This window comes from Antennarius striatus, chromosome 13 (assembly GCF_040054535.1).
Source record: "Antennarius striatus isolate MH-2024 chromosome 13, ASM4005453v1, whole genome shotgun sequence".
NCBI lineage: Eukaryota > Metazoa > Chordata > Actinopteri > Lophiiformes > Antennariidae > Antennarius > Antennarius striatus.
Genome location: NC_090788.1, coordinates 4,367,460 through 4,383,445, shown reverse-complemented (window position 1 = coordinate 4,383,445; position 15,986 = coordinate 4,367,460). Strand labels below are relative to the sequence as shown.

Below are 15,986 nucleotides of genomic sequence, written 5' to 3'. Positions count from 1 at the left end.
GCAAACATGTAGCCCGACCTGCATCTCCACAACCTGTGATATTGTAGTTGTAACATTAAGTGCAAAAAAGGCATTGATAAAACTATATCTGTACATCTAAATACAATACTATACCTATATATCTAGATCAACAAAGGCTTGAGCTACCGTGTATTTACTTATTTATTTATTTATTTGTTAATATGTTGGGTTTTTTTTTTAAAAACTTTAAATATTTTATCATTTCTTGTTCATAAATGCAATGTCTTTGTAATAAATTTAATGGATCCACCGGAGAAGTGATGTCCATCTACATCTACTACACCCCCACTGGTAAATGTTATTTCCACGTGGATTGTACCAGTCACTTTATATGAAGGACGTCTTTTAATCCGTCATGGAAATTACACAATTACTAATAAAACTACTGTATTAGTAGCTGGTCTGTAACGGGAATTTCCCACACGACTTATTTTTTGGGTTACACTGACAATGATAACATCATCTCACTTATATCTATATCCTCATGCAATGGACTAAACATAGCGTAAAATACTTTTTTTGTGAATATTTTATATTTATTACTTCTGTTTCACCCCCAAACCTCCAATGTGGAACTATTTTGATGACGACATGGAGACTTGCCCATATTTACATTTAGGGGAGTACAACATTTGGTGTTATCTTAAATGGTCCGTTAACTGACATAGACAAAATTCATATAAATTATGTAGGGTTATTTTAATATTTAAAGATTAAAAATTGTTTTTTGAGTACATAATATACTTTAAAATTCAGTGATTTATTTGTAAATAATTGCGTGCACCCCCCCAAATAAACTAGTGAAACATTCCAGTGAGACTCGAGCGAGGTTCCTGTAGTTTCTGTGGAACAGCCGTGACGCGCTGATGTTTGCGTGTGAACTGTGGAGAGAAGGAGACTCGAGGTTCCCTAACGAAGCAATTATCGGTATCTGTTACAAGATAGTCGTTCAGATAAAGGTGAGTAACAAAAAAAACAAAAAAAAGGTTGTTTATATATATATTAATAACGTCTTAATTATGACCGAAACGTCGCTGCACCAAATAACGGTCACGAATCAGCCTGACCGCGGTACTCCGCGGATGCTAGCTTAACTTCTAGTTAGCAGAGCTGTTGCTAACGATGTGTAAACAGGCGCGCGGCTAAGTTGCCTCGAGCCAAACGAGTGTTTGAACATTTGAACTGGATTCAGGATGCGAAGTGTCAGATTAATCACGCTTAAAAGAAAAAGTTCAAATAGAATCCCAGCATAGGTTTTCTTTAATAGTTGAGTATATAGTGAACACTTTTTTTTAAAAAGGCTTATAGATTTATTTAATGGATTTTTCAATCTACATCAAAACAGCTTTAACAAAGAGCTCTCGGTCTGATTCGCTGCTGTCATAACCCGTGTGTGTGACTGGCAAGCATCCTTCTCTATTGACATTGTGGCATGCCACAACAGCAGCATGTTTGTTTTGTTATTTAAACTCCTTTAAATGCTTTCGCCTGACGTCTCATTTCGTGTCAGATTTGTCATCGCATATTTTCACAGAGAGATCATATACCAACAACTTGGATCCATCCTTAACTTTTGGTTAATAGAGGTATTTACACTTGCTGGCATATGCCCTATTCTTCCAAATGAAAATCTGTTATGTAAAAATTATATAATCCTTCAGACAAGTTAATTAACGATGCTGGCAAAAACATTTACTTTTTGACTGTATTTGCACTCTGTGTGCCTTTTTTGGGATATGATTAGCGAGAAGCCGAATTAATGATACGGACATTACATTAGAGATTCTTGTGTGTTGATGTTGCCACTCTGACACCAACATATTTATAACTATAAGGGCAGTGAGTATAGGACATACATGTGTCATGACAAAAAAAGACCTCCATATGTCTGTCTAGATCTTAAAATAGAAAATTTAAACAAAAGTGAGGCAACTTGACCTGATTATTGACCTATTTCAAATTTTAAATGTCGGTACACCAAATCCTACTTTTGAGCAATGTCCCCTTGTTCTCTTGTCTGTCTGCAGGGCCGTCATGGATGAAGAGGAGCAATTTGTAAACATAGATCTGAATGATGACAATATCTGCAGTGTCTGCAAGCTAGACACAGACACGGGGACATTATCTTTCTGCCATGTCTGCTTTGACCTAAGCATTGATGGTAAGAAACAGGATGTTGTTGCTTGTTTGTTTACTGGAATGAAGGGAAAACAAAATCATGCTTCGAAGCAAATTGAGTGTTTCATACACGGTTATAGATGTGAGGCCAAGAGTGTCCAGCATCTGGGTCACACAATAATCAACCCAGAACACTAATGCAGTCTATGTCCTGTCATATTTTTGTCCAATGATAACAAAATGCTTCTTTTATCCAGGAAAAACACCCAAGATTTACGTGCAGGGTAATGGTTCTGTGGCAGGAAAGCGCTCACTGGATGGGCCACTCAAATTCTGCCGTTTGATGTGCCATTCTTACTCAATACCATGTTTTTGAAATCCTTTCATCTCTTCATTAATGAGTGGCCTATTTGAAGTGAAATGGTAAATCAGAAGGGATTAGATATGCCTCTTATTTAGCACTCATCTCATGGATCCACAAAGACGGTCTTCTGCAATGAAGAAATGTGTGTTCCCAGTGTGGTCATGCTTTAATTGTATAACAGAGTCATGTAGTCAACTGGGTGCTCTCAGAATGTTCTAACACTCTGTTAACAGGCAGAATATACATTAAACTTTAATCATTCTGCTCTGTTATGCTATAAGTGCACTGAATGTGGCAGTATTGATTAATCATCTTTTTGTGTTGTGAGAGGCTTTATCTATAGTCCTTGGCAAGAATTTCTAAGATAATTCCTTTTAAAGTTGTGGTAATGTAATGTAACCGTGATAGAAGAACAAAGCCTTGGTTGGGTTTTATTTGTATTATATCCAGCATGTAGTTTGATGTACACACGGCCCCTTCAATAGCTGAGTGATGCTACTGCTGCTACACCCTGTTAAATCTTTTAAAACGACTTACTGAGAAGTAGTTTTAAAGTAGTTTTATTGCTCCCCAGCAGCCACATATTAATCTCTGAGCTTCTCAAAGTCACAACTCCACTTTTGAATGCCGCCATTTGTCTGTCAATCTGTCACAAAAGCACGGGTTGCTAGCATAATCCAGTGAACGTGTCTTGGCTTGCTGCTTTTCATTTTTTGGCCTGGATTCACCTGCTATGGAATTTGCATATTGTGTAAATGTCACTCTATAAGTGTTTTAACATTTAAACAAATCAGGAGCAGTTTGTTGTGGTTCTCAAACTGCATTACCACCATTGTGTCAGGTTACAGGTTCTAATGTCAGTGTCTAGTAAATGTGTTCCAGGGTCGAGTGAGGTGGTTTGCTGACAAGTCTGTTTCTGATGTAGTTGAGCATTTTTTTGGTAGGAGGGCAGCTCACCAAGCTGCTTGTGGTTAGTTCAGGCTCGGCTGAGGACAAACGAAGGCCAAGTCATGCACACGCTGATGTGGAGAATTAACAGACACTGTACCGGTGCTGAAGGGGGACAAAAGTCCAGTTACCACACATGCAGACAGAGTCCACAACTAACATGAAGGGCAAGAACCAGATTTATTTCATCTTAAATACACGTAAGACACATTTTCACTCCAGTACTTTCAATTTCAAGCACATCTGACGGTAATAACGAAACGTAAAGCCCACTATCTTCTCACCAGTTCTTTCACACACATTAATTTAATGTCCTTTGTACACAGAGGTCATTCAACAGTTCTGCAACATAGACCCCTCTCTATAACAGGAAACACACACCTTCAATTTATTGCAATGAAATCAAAGCGGCAGAAGCCAACAATATTTTTTAAACTTTGCTTCCTTCAGAATTATAGATTTTTGACAAATGTTGTCAGAGATTGATCAGTATTGATTGTAAGCAGTAGGAAGAAGGAATGAGGCATGACGGGATGATGCTGCTAGTGCAGGAAAGTTGTGTAAAAACCGAGAGATTAATCTTGCTGAGCTAGGTTTAATTATATTTGAACTTGCTTGGCAAAAGTTTGTTTAACAAATATTAATTTAATATAAAATCACTCACTGCGTTAACGACTCATTTCCACCCACAACCTCCCCCCAAGCCGTGCTCAGAAATTGCCTTAAAATGGGTTTGTTCAGACTTGTCTGATTGGATGCTGGCCACTGACTCATCCGGTACTCACAGCCAAAGTATGATTGTGCTCCACGTGAACTTAGGAACAAATAAGACGCACTAATGAAAAAACTGCACTCTTCAGATTTTGATTATTGTGCGCTTGAAGCAGAGTGGTGTTCACAGAATTTTTTGTCATCATGGCTTCAACCTGCATTACCACCAAGTGTACGAGAAACTGTGAAGGTTGTCTGGAGTGAAATGTTGCTCACAATTTGAAGCAGGATGTTTGGAAAGTCCTGGAAAAACCTTTGTTGCACCTCCGAGTGGTTGTTTCCTGAGGAATCTGCTTTGGCCTGTGCGTACTGGTTCTGTCAGAACATAGCAAGAATCTATTTATAAACCGCTCGATGCAGCGTAACTGACCTTATCTCACTTTCATACCTCTTTTACTTTTTACTGTTGTTTGGCGTTTGTGCTGCACATCCACACACAGCCCTGAGCGTTAACAGTTCCAACAAGTTCTACTGTATTTGCCACACCTTAGCACCAGCAAGTCTACAGTAATTGTTATCATAACGGCTTTAATTATTGCAACCACACAAGAACGGACACGTTTTGTGTTCTGTCACAGTTATACCTGTTGATCACATTTCACTGTTAAGATCTGATTGTAGTTCAAGCCAGGCAAGATTTAACCGCCTTGTTTTATGCGACGAGCTGTGTGTTAGCACGCTCCAGGAGATGTGGCGTCTAACCAGAGAACTTCATGTCTTCTTTGGCTCTTTGTCAGACAAGACGTTTGCTGAGCTGCAGCCCGGGATCTGATCTGCTTACATAACGCAGACAGAGTGTTCCTGAGGCCTCTGGTTTTACCAGGGGTCGAATAAAGAGAATGTTCCCGCAGTAATGCAGTCACTGGTGATTCTGCTTAGCACTCCATAGGATCTATTGTTGCGTGCTCCTACAAACAGCTCGTTCATTGTGGGTGACCTCCTCACCCAGCGGTGGAGATAGACCCTATGACATCTGCTGCGTTGTCAGCCAGTCAGTTATAACTAAAGAGCCCGCTAGTGTGTCTCTGTTTACAACTGAAATATTTGGCTGTTTTACCACGGGTTTGTTAAGCCTTGAATTGCCCCGTCCTTATTGTAACCCAGTGTTGTGTTTTCATACTTATAATGTGGGTAACTGTGTGGTCGTTAATTACTGTTGATTAAGGTCGAAGTTTGCTGACAGGTGGTTTGAGTTCACTGTTCACGTCACCTTGATGGTGACGTGAACGGAATCCAAAGTCATCTTTGCAGTTAGATTAGCATGGCACAGCTGGAGGAAGACCATGGTGAAACAGCAGCAACATCTAGTTCTTCCTGAACAATGTAAAAACGTAAACAACAAGCACAATTGAGGGCCTGGTTGAACTCACCTTCTGCTTGGATTGGAAACAGTGCAAGAGAGACAACAGCTGCAGGATCCAAGGGGTATTAAATCTAAGGGGTCTTTCATCCCACATATAACACATCAAAGTATCACTGACCTCCGACCCACTCAAGACAGGCTCACTCCCGCTGTAGAGATGTCTGTTAACACCTGTTAATGACCTCTGTCCCATTTGGCCCAGTCCCAGACTGTTGATCTCGTCTCAAGTCTGTCAAGTATCACATGTTCTTTGTGAGGACAGGACACACACGCTGTGCAGAGCACTGCCAGAAGTGTGTGAAGGTTTCATTCCAGGCAATGCGAAAACGCTTTTCTTCTTTCATTAAACGTCCGATTTGGACCTCCACTACGGCAAAACACACTATTAAGCTTTCATATTCACATGAAATGTAATCCTTCACTAGATTTATATCATAACATCTGAACACCAGAATGTTAATATTTTGCATTCCTCCATCTGATCGAAGTGAAGAAGCCGGTTGGCTGACATCTGTAGCTGTCAGCTGATTCACCTCGGTGAATAACGTGCACAGCCATGAAAGACAGTCGCACTAAGCTGCTTAGTCGAAGTCAGGTCTGTGGTTGGTGGTCCACTGGCCTGGTTGCCAAGTCTTTTTTTTTTTTTAGGTGGTAGTGGTTTTGTGGTCGTCCAACGACTGAGACTGATCCGATTAATGCCGGCTGTTTGATAGGCAGACAGCTCCTGCTGCTATTAGGGAAGCTCATGGAGGTTCATTAGCCATGAATTAATCTCACACGCGACTTGCGTATCTTTCATATGCTGCAGTTCCCTGACATGCCAATCTGTCTTTTGTAACTGATAATACTACAATTACTTAGGAGCTATGAAAAGATTTTGTGTGCACAGTTATCTTACGGTCTAAACACTCTTTATGAAAGTCCCATTAACATTGACTTTACCTCATTAGGCACAAACTGTTCAATTCAATCCCACAGGCTTGCAGCAAGCCATCTAAAGACATACAAGGACGCCACAAAGGACCAACATTTTTCAAGAAAGTGGTGCGATGTGTGGTTGACGTACTGTAGATACAGTACTAAAAAGTATCAGGATGTAGGATTACATTCTGATGTTTTTTCTTCTTCAGTTGCTGTAAATGTCATGAAGTGGTGTTCCTGCAGCAGATTCCCTGATGACATAAATGTATTACCAGGGAATCTACCACGAAGAAACCTTCAGCATCGTCTCTGTTGCTTTAGAATCTGCTGGTCATCTGTTACGAACCATAATTGTTAAAGGAACCTGAAACCCACAGAGTGTTTGTGAGAATGTGTTTGTGCACTCCTGTAAGGCCTCATAAACCACAACGCATCTGTAGGTTCAGCCTGCTTTAGCAATGGCCTGTGGTTTCATTTGCTCATCTGTGTGCTGGTGAAGTACTGAGAGGCGTGTCGGCCACACAAACCTACCCGAGCTCTCTGACATCTATATGGATGGCAGTAACTAATCCTCTGATCTCAGGCTCGACACGCACTCCTGTCTGCCGAGACAGGTAGACACTGAGAAGAAGGCCATCGCACAAACACCTGTCTGACCACACACACACACACACACACACACACACACACACACACACACACACACACACACACACACACACACACACACACACACACACACGCACAGATTACTCATTCTCATTTGCTTCTACCTCAGCTTCCCTTTGTTTACCAAGCCTGGCCTATTTTACCCAGGCTGTATTAAAAATGTGGTGCACTTTCTCTTTTCTAATTTCGTAAAAACGACGTGGTGCGACCTGCTTTGAAACGTTTCTTTCTATCACATCTTCTTCTAAGCGATGTGGATTTCTCTAGCGAACATCAGCCCACGCACTGCTTCCTTCCAGATAAAGATTAGAATCTTTGGTTTTGTGGCTCAGGTCCTCGCCTGGTGAAGATTGCTTTCATATCAGTCGTATTTTACAGTCTGTATAAGCAAAAACACCATACTTAAAATATTCCCTTCTGTCCTGAAGTTTGAGGTGAATCTTTGCTCCTTCCTCCATTCTGCCATCTAGTGAAAGTATTCTGAAGGCACTTAATTTGTTTGAATTAGTCTGGGTTAATCTATTATCCCTGCCAGCTGATCCACCGCACAGTAAGCAGCTTTCACACAGTGATGTGATAGGTCAATACTCCAGTTTTAGATCGCTTCCAGACTAGTTTACTTAGACTTGATGTGGCAAATTCAATAGGTCAGAATCAATCCTGCTCAGATCGCTGCTTTACTTCTTGTTGACTGTTTCATGTACTTTTTGGTATCTTCAAGTCTTAAAAGTCTCAGTTGCATTCGACCTCCATGGACTCATGACATCCTGTCTTTGAACACAGGCGTCTCCTCTTCCACCTTGTTGCACTCCAAGTCTCTGCGGGGCCACAGAGACTGCTTTGAGAAATGCCACCTCATCGCCAACCAGAAGCTGTCCCGTTCCAAGGTCTCCCGAAGCGTCTACGAGGGCATGAAGCTGGCCCTCGGCCAGAAACTGAACCGCATCATCCAGTATGCGCAGAACAAAGACTCCGTCTCCTCTAACGGCCACAGCAGACGCGGGGCCAAGCTACTTTGTCACAGCCAGCAGGCCGACCACAAGCTGCTCCCCCAGTTAGACACCCAGGTGCCCCGGTACACGCCCTGCTGGGACACAGGCAAAGCTACAGAACTGTCTGATTACACCATGGGGATGTTGGAGTGCCACACTGCAGAGGAGCTGGGACTGCTACAACAGTCCAAGCCTGACATTTGGTCCCAGGAGGGCAGGAACGGCCTTCATGTTTGGAACCCGTCTTCAGGAGGAGGACAGCAGCTGCGCAGAGATCAGGGCCACAGCAGAGACCAGCGTGAGAACTTCTTTTAACCTGCATCTTCAGTAAAATAGAGCTGATGGGTAATTACAGGGAAAGTAGAGATGGAAGGTTATCACCAGATTTACTTACTCATACTTCAACATTGTTTGTGTAAATGCTAACTGTGGGTTATGTATTTTCTACTAAATTAAAAGGTACTCTTTTTATGATGCATATTTTTTCCATGTAATAAATTTAGCTCCTGACAGCGAACATGGAAGCTTCCTCAGAGGTGCGACTGATCGAGAGCGAAGCTACATATGTGTATTCAGTGTGACTAATGGAGACCGTTTCTGCTTTCAGTGACTGAAATGAATATAGACCAGCTCCATCAGCTGAACGCCCAGCTGCTGATGCAAATTCAGAGTGAGTGCTTTTCACCGACACTGCAACACCTCCTGTCTAATTCACTCCATTCTGGTACGGTTAGACCTGCTGGGAACCACTCACAGGAACAGAATGGCTGCAGCGTCTCATGTCGAGGTGGTTTTATTGTGACCTGGGTCAAGCAGCCACTTGGGTTATGAGACAGTTGATACAGGTTGATTAAAGAATATCCAAGGGAGAGTTTTTGTTGTGCTTCTTCTGAACCGCCGCTCACATATTCTCACACATCTGATGTTTCCTCCAGTGAGTGATTAAATGAAGAACGTCCATGTATCAAAGAAGAAATAAATAACACAAGCAAGGCTGGCCAGAGGTTTTTATACACCCTGAGCAGCTTCATTACATTTCATTTGAACTCCAATTTTAATTTATGTTAAGTAATTTTTTGACATGTTTTTAAAGTTATGGAGTACATGTTGCTGATGGAAATATATTGAAAGCCTTCCTTGTTGCTCAGTCTGGATTTCGCCATTGCTTAATTTTCAGTGGCGACAAGGTTTTTTTTTGTGCTCTGAGTTTCTGTGGCTTTGGGATGTTTTTATGTCTGTAAATTTCTTAGATAACTGTTGAACTGCGTGACACAAACAGTCTTGACTGAAAGAACCTTGACTTCTTGGTTCTAGTGTCGTAAGCAGATGAATTGTCGTTGCTCTCCACTCCTTCAGTAATCTGTGTCCTTGATTTTCTCGTTCCCATTTTGTTTGTATCCAAATTGACCTTATTTACCTGTGGAAATAAAACCTCTTTCCTGCCTCCTCCCTCCACAGAGGTCTTCGAGGAGCTGACGGTAGCTGTTCAGGAAAAGGACTCGCTGTCTTCCGAGCTTCACGTGCGTCACATCGCCATTGAACAGCTCTTCAAGAACTGTGCGAAGCTGCCCTGGCTGCACATCAGCAGAGCTGGAGTTAAGACGAGCAGCGGCGGCGGTGGCGGCCCTGTGGAGTGAAAACGATCAGACACTCTGACGCGTCGAGGCTGGAAGGCCTCTACGTCCACCTCATGTCACTGACTGGTTGGATCTGTATCAAAGCAGCTTAAAGGGCTGGGTGGACACGGCCTCCATTCTCGCTGTCATAGCGATGATGCAAGGATTAATGAGGGTTTCCAGTTTACAGTGACTTGCTGGTCATGTGACCTGAATTCCACTCAACTCATGTACACAGGATACATGTTGAATCCACGTGAAATAGAGCAGTCTGGTATTCCATTATCAGACACGAATCTTAAAGAAAATCTTTTGGGATTTGACTTAACTGGGACTCAAACGGTGCATCTGTTTGATTCTCCTTGAATCATTAGTGTTGCTTTTCTTCCTTGTTTTCGTGTTGTGTCCTTTTTTCTCCTTTTTTTTTTTGCTTTCATTTATTTCTGTAGATACATTTTCTACTTTTGTGGCAGATGTGGGTATTCGAAGGACTGCTTTACATGCTTCCATGTTTATCTGACGGTTTCCTCAGAACACGGTGAGGTGAATTCCTCATGTAGTTGTTGTATGGATGTCATATTCTCCACAGGGCTGCCAGCTGTAGCATGTGATTACTGCTTTAAAATCAAAACATTACAGAGGCTGAAGCATCTTTCTGCAGCTGCACACCTGCAATATATAATAGCTTGAAACATGAGCTGTAGAAGTGCCTTAGAAATTCCCTGATCTGAGATGCTTTTAATGCAATGAGCTCTATTTGCTGGGGAAGTTACAAGTAAGCACACATATTGTTAACGTGTAAAAAAAAAAAAAAAGTGAAATAAATAAATAAGGTCATTGAAATGGGCACAGAGAAGTCAGCACCCAAAGCTTTTTGATTTCTGTTACTGCAAGTGAGATTTCTTGGACGACTAGCACAGAGCTGGTTTTATCCCTTGTGTAGGTTTGAAGGTCTGGAAAAGTGAACCTACAGTATTGAAAAGAAATTTAGCTGCCAACCAAATCTGTATTTCCTCTTGTGTCGCACATGAATTGCAAGACTTGGATTAACAGAACAGATGCAATACCAAATTGATATAAAGCATCTGTGGTCGCACATTTTGTCTGCATTCGGTTCAGCGTGTGCAAACCTGAACCAGAGATTTTAATTTCAAGTGTTGATGTGGACATGATTTGTTTTGAAAATGCACACCGTATGTTTTTAGAGTTTGCTTTTCTTATCGTGTTTATGTTACTTTTAAGGTGCATCTTTTGTTGATCACTCCTGTATTGATTATGGATTGAGTTAATCACAGCAATACCAACAGGATATTTGAGTCTACTGTGCCTCTGGAGGTCCCTGACATTTTAAACAAAGGAGACAAAGACAGACATAGAGCGAGGTTTTAGCAATCAGTTTTGTTTATTATTCAGGAGCCCTATGCAAGAAGGAAAAATCTCAGACGCCTTATAAAGTAGAAAATATTGCAAAGAGTGTCGGTTATCTGAGTTTTCCTCTCATGAAGTCACAGAAAAACTTTAGTATATTAAGCTGGCGCGAAAGAAAGTTGTAAACAGATCAGTTGTGTAGAGAAACTCAGCATTGTCAGTGTGTTTTCTGCTCTCTCTTTGTAAGAGATTAAGTGTATTTGACCCCAATTAGGGTTTAAAGTTAAACATTTTAACTCCTCTTAGACTTTTGTTTCATTTGCGTAACTGCTGCGTGCTTGAGCGTGTGATAGTATTCTGGTCCTTGATGCTAACTTTACATTCATCTAATCTTCAGTGTTTTTAATTAGCGTTGTAGTTGTAAGTGCTATGTGTCTGTACTATGGAAGCATGTCTGGACCTGTGTGTGCTCAGTAGGACATTCAGGCTTCGGTTGTTCACTGGAGATGTCAGCAAACCTGTTTGAGTTGAACTTTTTTTTCATTGGTTTTCTGATGTTATATGAGGCGACATTTGTGTTGTGTGATGTTTTGCTTTATATTTATTGTGTGGTCATGGATCTTGTATTGGCTATTTGATTTGTGTTTAAGTGAGAGTTTGTGTGATTTTGTAAAATATTTCAATAAATTGAAATTATTTTCACTAAATTTGCTGTTTGTTCTTGATTACTATTTCCAAAGAAAGGCAGATTGGGTACTATGAATGGTATCATTCATAAAAAGAACTCGATGCGTTTTATATTGCCACTTGCTCATGTCCCAATTATTGACTTGTTCCATTTATTGACGGCTAAAGATGGCCGATGGAGGTCTGGTGCCCCCTTCTGGACAAATGAATGAACTGCTGTTTGGTGTTAAACTTCACAAGAATCTAACCTAAACCCGTTTAGTATTGTTATGCCTAAATGACATCAATGAATACTAGTCCTGCAACAAAAATGCAAAACAAAATCAAATAAATGGCTCCAAAGAAGGCACTCAGTTCAGAACCAGGCCTAGAATTGCTTCGGTATAGAGCAGGGGTGTCCAACTTCACCTTGGGCCACATCAGCATAATGGCTGTCCTCAAATGGCCAGATGTAACTCATGAATGTAATGTAAAATAACGGTAGCTACTCCTTAATGTTAAATAACTCTGAATTTATTACTTATTCTAGTTACCAATATTAAACTTGCAAAGTAAAAAACATGTTTGCTTATTATATTTGCCAGGTTATGAAACCTACATATCTCCATTAATCAAGGATCAAAATTATCCAGGTGAAGACAGAAAAATAACATCAAACAGTTAGGAAATTTTTCTTTGTTAAAAACGTTTTTGTCAGAGTTAAAATGGGCTTATTTATAGTATTGTGGGAAATTTAGTTTTGGTCAAAGCGCACTTTTTGATCTATTTATTTTTAGACATTGACCTTTTATGCTCTGACGGGCCACATAATTGATGTGGCTGGCCACATTTGGCCCCTGGGCCTTGAGTTTGACACATGTGGTACAGAGGAAAATATGACCATGAAGTGAACATACTGTAGTAGTTATTTTTTCTGGCTGACAGGGGGCAGTAGTGCCTTTTATTTGGGTAGAGTGTTACACCTGAAGGCCTGTGTCCATAATTTCACTGATTTTTTTAAGTTAAGATAGTGTCTAGCTTCACCGTTTTCACTCCGTGTTTGACTCGTTTTAGTGAGGATGACTGCCACTCTTCCTCAAATGAAGAAAGTGAACATCTAATAAATATCAAACGAGGGAATGTCTCCATAAGAAACAACAAAGATGGACAGGAGTCAAAGAAGAAAAAGAGATGAAAACACATAACAAGTTCTGTTGATAACAAAGTAAGTCAATAATAAAGAGAAGGGAAGTGTCTCCCCCTAGAGGTCAATGAGAGAATTAACCAAGTTCACTGCAGGCAGTTTTCATAAGAATTCTCCAGATGACGAGTGATACCTGCTGGGACAGTAGATCATCCAACAGCAATATTATTATTATTATTATTATTATTATTATTATTATTATTATTATTATTATTATTATTATTTATTACATCCTGTGAACAGGTGATGTATTGTAATTGTCAGTGTTTGTGTGTTCGTCCATCCGTCCACCAAATATCTTCACAACCATTGCAGATAGAAAGATGAAAGAAAAAGCACATATCTCAGGAACCCCCTAAGATAGAAAGACGAAACAAAGGGTGTTATATGCAGGGAGGCAAGGGAATGAAATTTAGATCACAATCTTGACCTTGAAAAACTAGGTCAAGGTCTAATTTTCACTTTTATACCTTTTTAGGTACACATCTTTGAAACCTGATGGGATATAATCACAAAACAAAAAGCAACATTTTCAGGAAGCCAGAGGCACAATAATGTGTAGGTCAGGGTAAAATTTTGAATTCAGGGGACTAGCGGGATGTTGCAGTCTCTGACTGCTTTGTTAATAATGATGACGTTGACCTCCCAGCCGGCAGGGAGTACACGTTACCAGCCAATGGAGGAGATGGGGGGCGCATGCCAGGTGGGTGTTTGGTAGTTGGCCATGTAGGGATGTGAAGGAAGGCATCGTCTAAAGGGCAAAGGATGACAAAATCTTCTTCTGCCAGGTGGAGGTTGAAAATCATCTGGAGCCAGTCTGGATCCGTTTTCTGATACACTGACATTGATTTACTTTCCTCAGAAGACTGAGTTGTCCTGATGGACAACTTGGCTCCCGTTGGCTCATCAGAATTGAGCATGAGAGGCAAAGTTCTCGGTAACAACACCCTCTATGACTGTGGAACTCTTCACACAGGTGACACAGCTCTTCACCAAGTGGATCCCCCCCAGGGACCTGTTAGTTTCCCCTCTGCTGGGCTCCACGTTCACGGGCCGACCGTTCAGCTGACAGGGATGGAGCTCCATCATGGCTTCAGTTAAACGTGTAGGAATGGCTACGCTTTGACGTGCTGAAGACGACTCTTTAAAGCTGTACATGAACCGGCTGAAAATGACCCCTTTAGTAATTGGTTCATACATGTCATGTGACACCACTTAGATAGGAAGTAACTGGACTGATCCAGAGAGACTTCAAGCAGGAACGTCATGGTGGTGAAAATATTAGAAGCCATAGTGATACGACTGTTATTACAAGGCATCAGGAGTAGAAAGAGACAGACAGACAGACAGACAGACAGACAGACAGACAGACAGACAGACAGACAGACAGACAGACAGACAGACAGACAGACAGACAGACAGACAGACAGACAGACAGACAGACAGACAGACAGACAGACAGACAGACAGACAGACAGACAGACAGACAGACAGACAGACAGAGGGGGCTAGCAGGGGTTCGGCGCCTCAGGGGTTAAACTTGGATCACTGGTTTCACTTTAACCGACGACAGGAAGCATACGGGTCGTCTGGATTCAGGCTGACAGGCTACCAGCATGACGGTCTGAACCCCCACTCACCCTAAACGGCGGTGACACCCTTCTCACATGGCGAGACTCCTACTGTAGTGTTTAATCACTCAGAAGAAAATAAAAACAGTTTAGAAAAGTCAAAAAAGGGTTCATTACGTTTAGACGCAGGTCGAACAATAATGGTTTCATATTGGTTATTGGTTAACGTGTGTGTGTGTGTGTGTGTGTGTGTGTGTGTGTGTGTGTGTGTGTGTGTGTGTGTGTGTGTGTCTCATTATGCAAATGTGTGCCAGCCAGCCGCCAGCCTGACGGTTGGCAGGTTGACCACGCACACTACTGATGTGCCCTTGAGCAACTCAATACGTCGAGAATCATTCATATCATGGATGTGGGAACTGAGCCAAACATCATCCGTCTTTGTGTAAGTCCAGATGTATGAAAGCCTCGTGTTCCTGTTGTTTTTATTCGTTATTACCGACTGGTTCGTCTGTGAAACTTCCTTCCAGCAGCGCTGGAGGACGAGTACAGAATGTTCACACCAGTCAAAGCAGCAAAACAAATACTGTTAAAGTACAAGTCCTGCATAAAGCGAAGAAAACGTGTCAAAACTCATTCATTCTGTCATTCTGTGGATCTTTATCATTTTTTGTGATAATAATTACCTCAAGTTTCAGCTGAGGTTATTTTACAGTGGTTATTTTGGGCTTAATTTGTAGCAGAATTAATCGTGTGTGTGTGTGTGTGTGTGTGTGTGTGTGTGTGTGTGTGTATATATATATATATATGTATATATATATATATAAATATATATATATAATACAATAATAAAAAATACAACCCGCTGGCTGCATATCCGAAGTGTCTTCCCGCCTCTTGCCCGTAAATCGGCTGGGATTGGCTCCAGCAACCCCCGTGACCCACGAAAGTGGAGGAAAGAAAGACTAAATATGAAATATTTGGTACATTGATTACAGAGGTGACAGATGTAATCCTAATAAATGTAACTTTAATTTTCAAGTTGAAATCTGGGCTCTTTGTTGTCAGTAATCTGATTACATGCTGGATGCTGAGCGGCTCAGCGTTCAGTTATCTCTGGCATATTTATCGATGAACCGTCTGTCGGGGTTTTTCCACACGATGTGTTAGAGGAACTGTTTTGTTGTTTTTAGTTTGGGGGGAACTGGATCACTGTGGAAACGTTCCTATAGGGGCGTCCCGACTGCTGGAGGACGTGCTGAGACAGGACCAGATGTAATCACACATTATGACAGTTATGGTGGCAGACATGGGGCTAATGATAATAAAGCTGTAACCCGGTACCACAGGGCGCCGTGTGAATAAAGGGGTCACTCCCAAAAGACTGGGTCTTAAAA

At 41.4% G+C, this 15,986-nt stretch overlaps 1 protein-coding gene across 1 annotated transcript; it reads left to right on the top strand.

Annotated features, from left to right (window-relative positions):
* The first annotated feature begins 839 nt into the window (after positions 1-839).
* c13h21orf91 (chromosome 13 C21orf91 homolog) lies at positions 840-11,844 on the top strand. Its single transcript, XM_068331086.1, has 5 exons — positions 840-980; positions 2,049-2,182; positions 7,959-8,465; positions 8,775-8,837; positions 9,626-11,844. Exons 2-5 carry the CDS (start codon positions 2,056-2,058, stop codon positions 9,802-9,804), a joined length of 876 nt encoding a protein of 291 aa, XP_068187187.1. The 5' UTR covers positions 840-980; positions 2,049-2,055; the 3' UTR covers positions 9,805-11,844.
* The last annotated feature ends 4,142 nt before the right edge of the window (positions 11,845-15,986 follow it).

Bases quoted from the DNA above. Each gene is read 5' to 3' on its own strand.
- c13h21orf91 (XM_068331086.1), top strand. From the start codon at position 2,056: ATGGATGAAGAGGAGCAATTTGTAAACATAGATCTGAATGATGACAAT. The intron at 2,183-7,958 runs GTAAGAAACAGG...CTTTGAACACAG, and splicing joins CTTTGACCTAAGCATTGATG to GCGTCTCCTCTTCCACCTTG. The intron at 8,466-8,774 runs GTGAGAACTTCT...TTCTGCTTTCAG, and splicing joins GGGCCACAGCAGAGACCAGC to TGACTGAAATGAATATAGAC.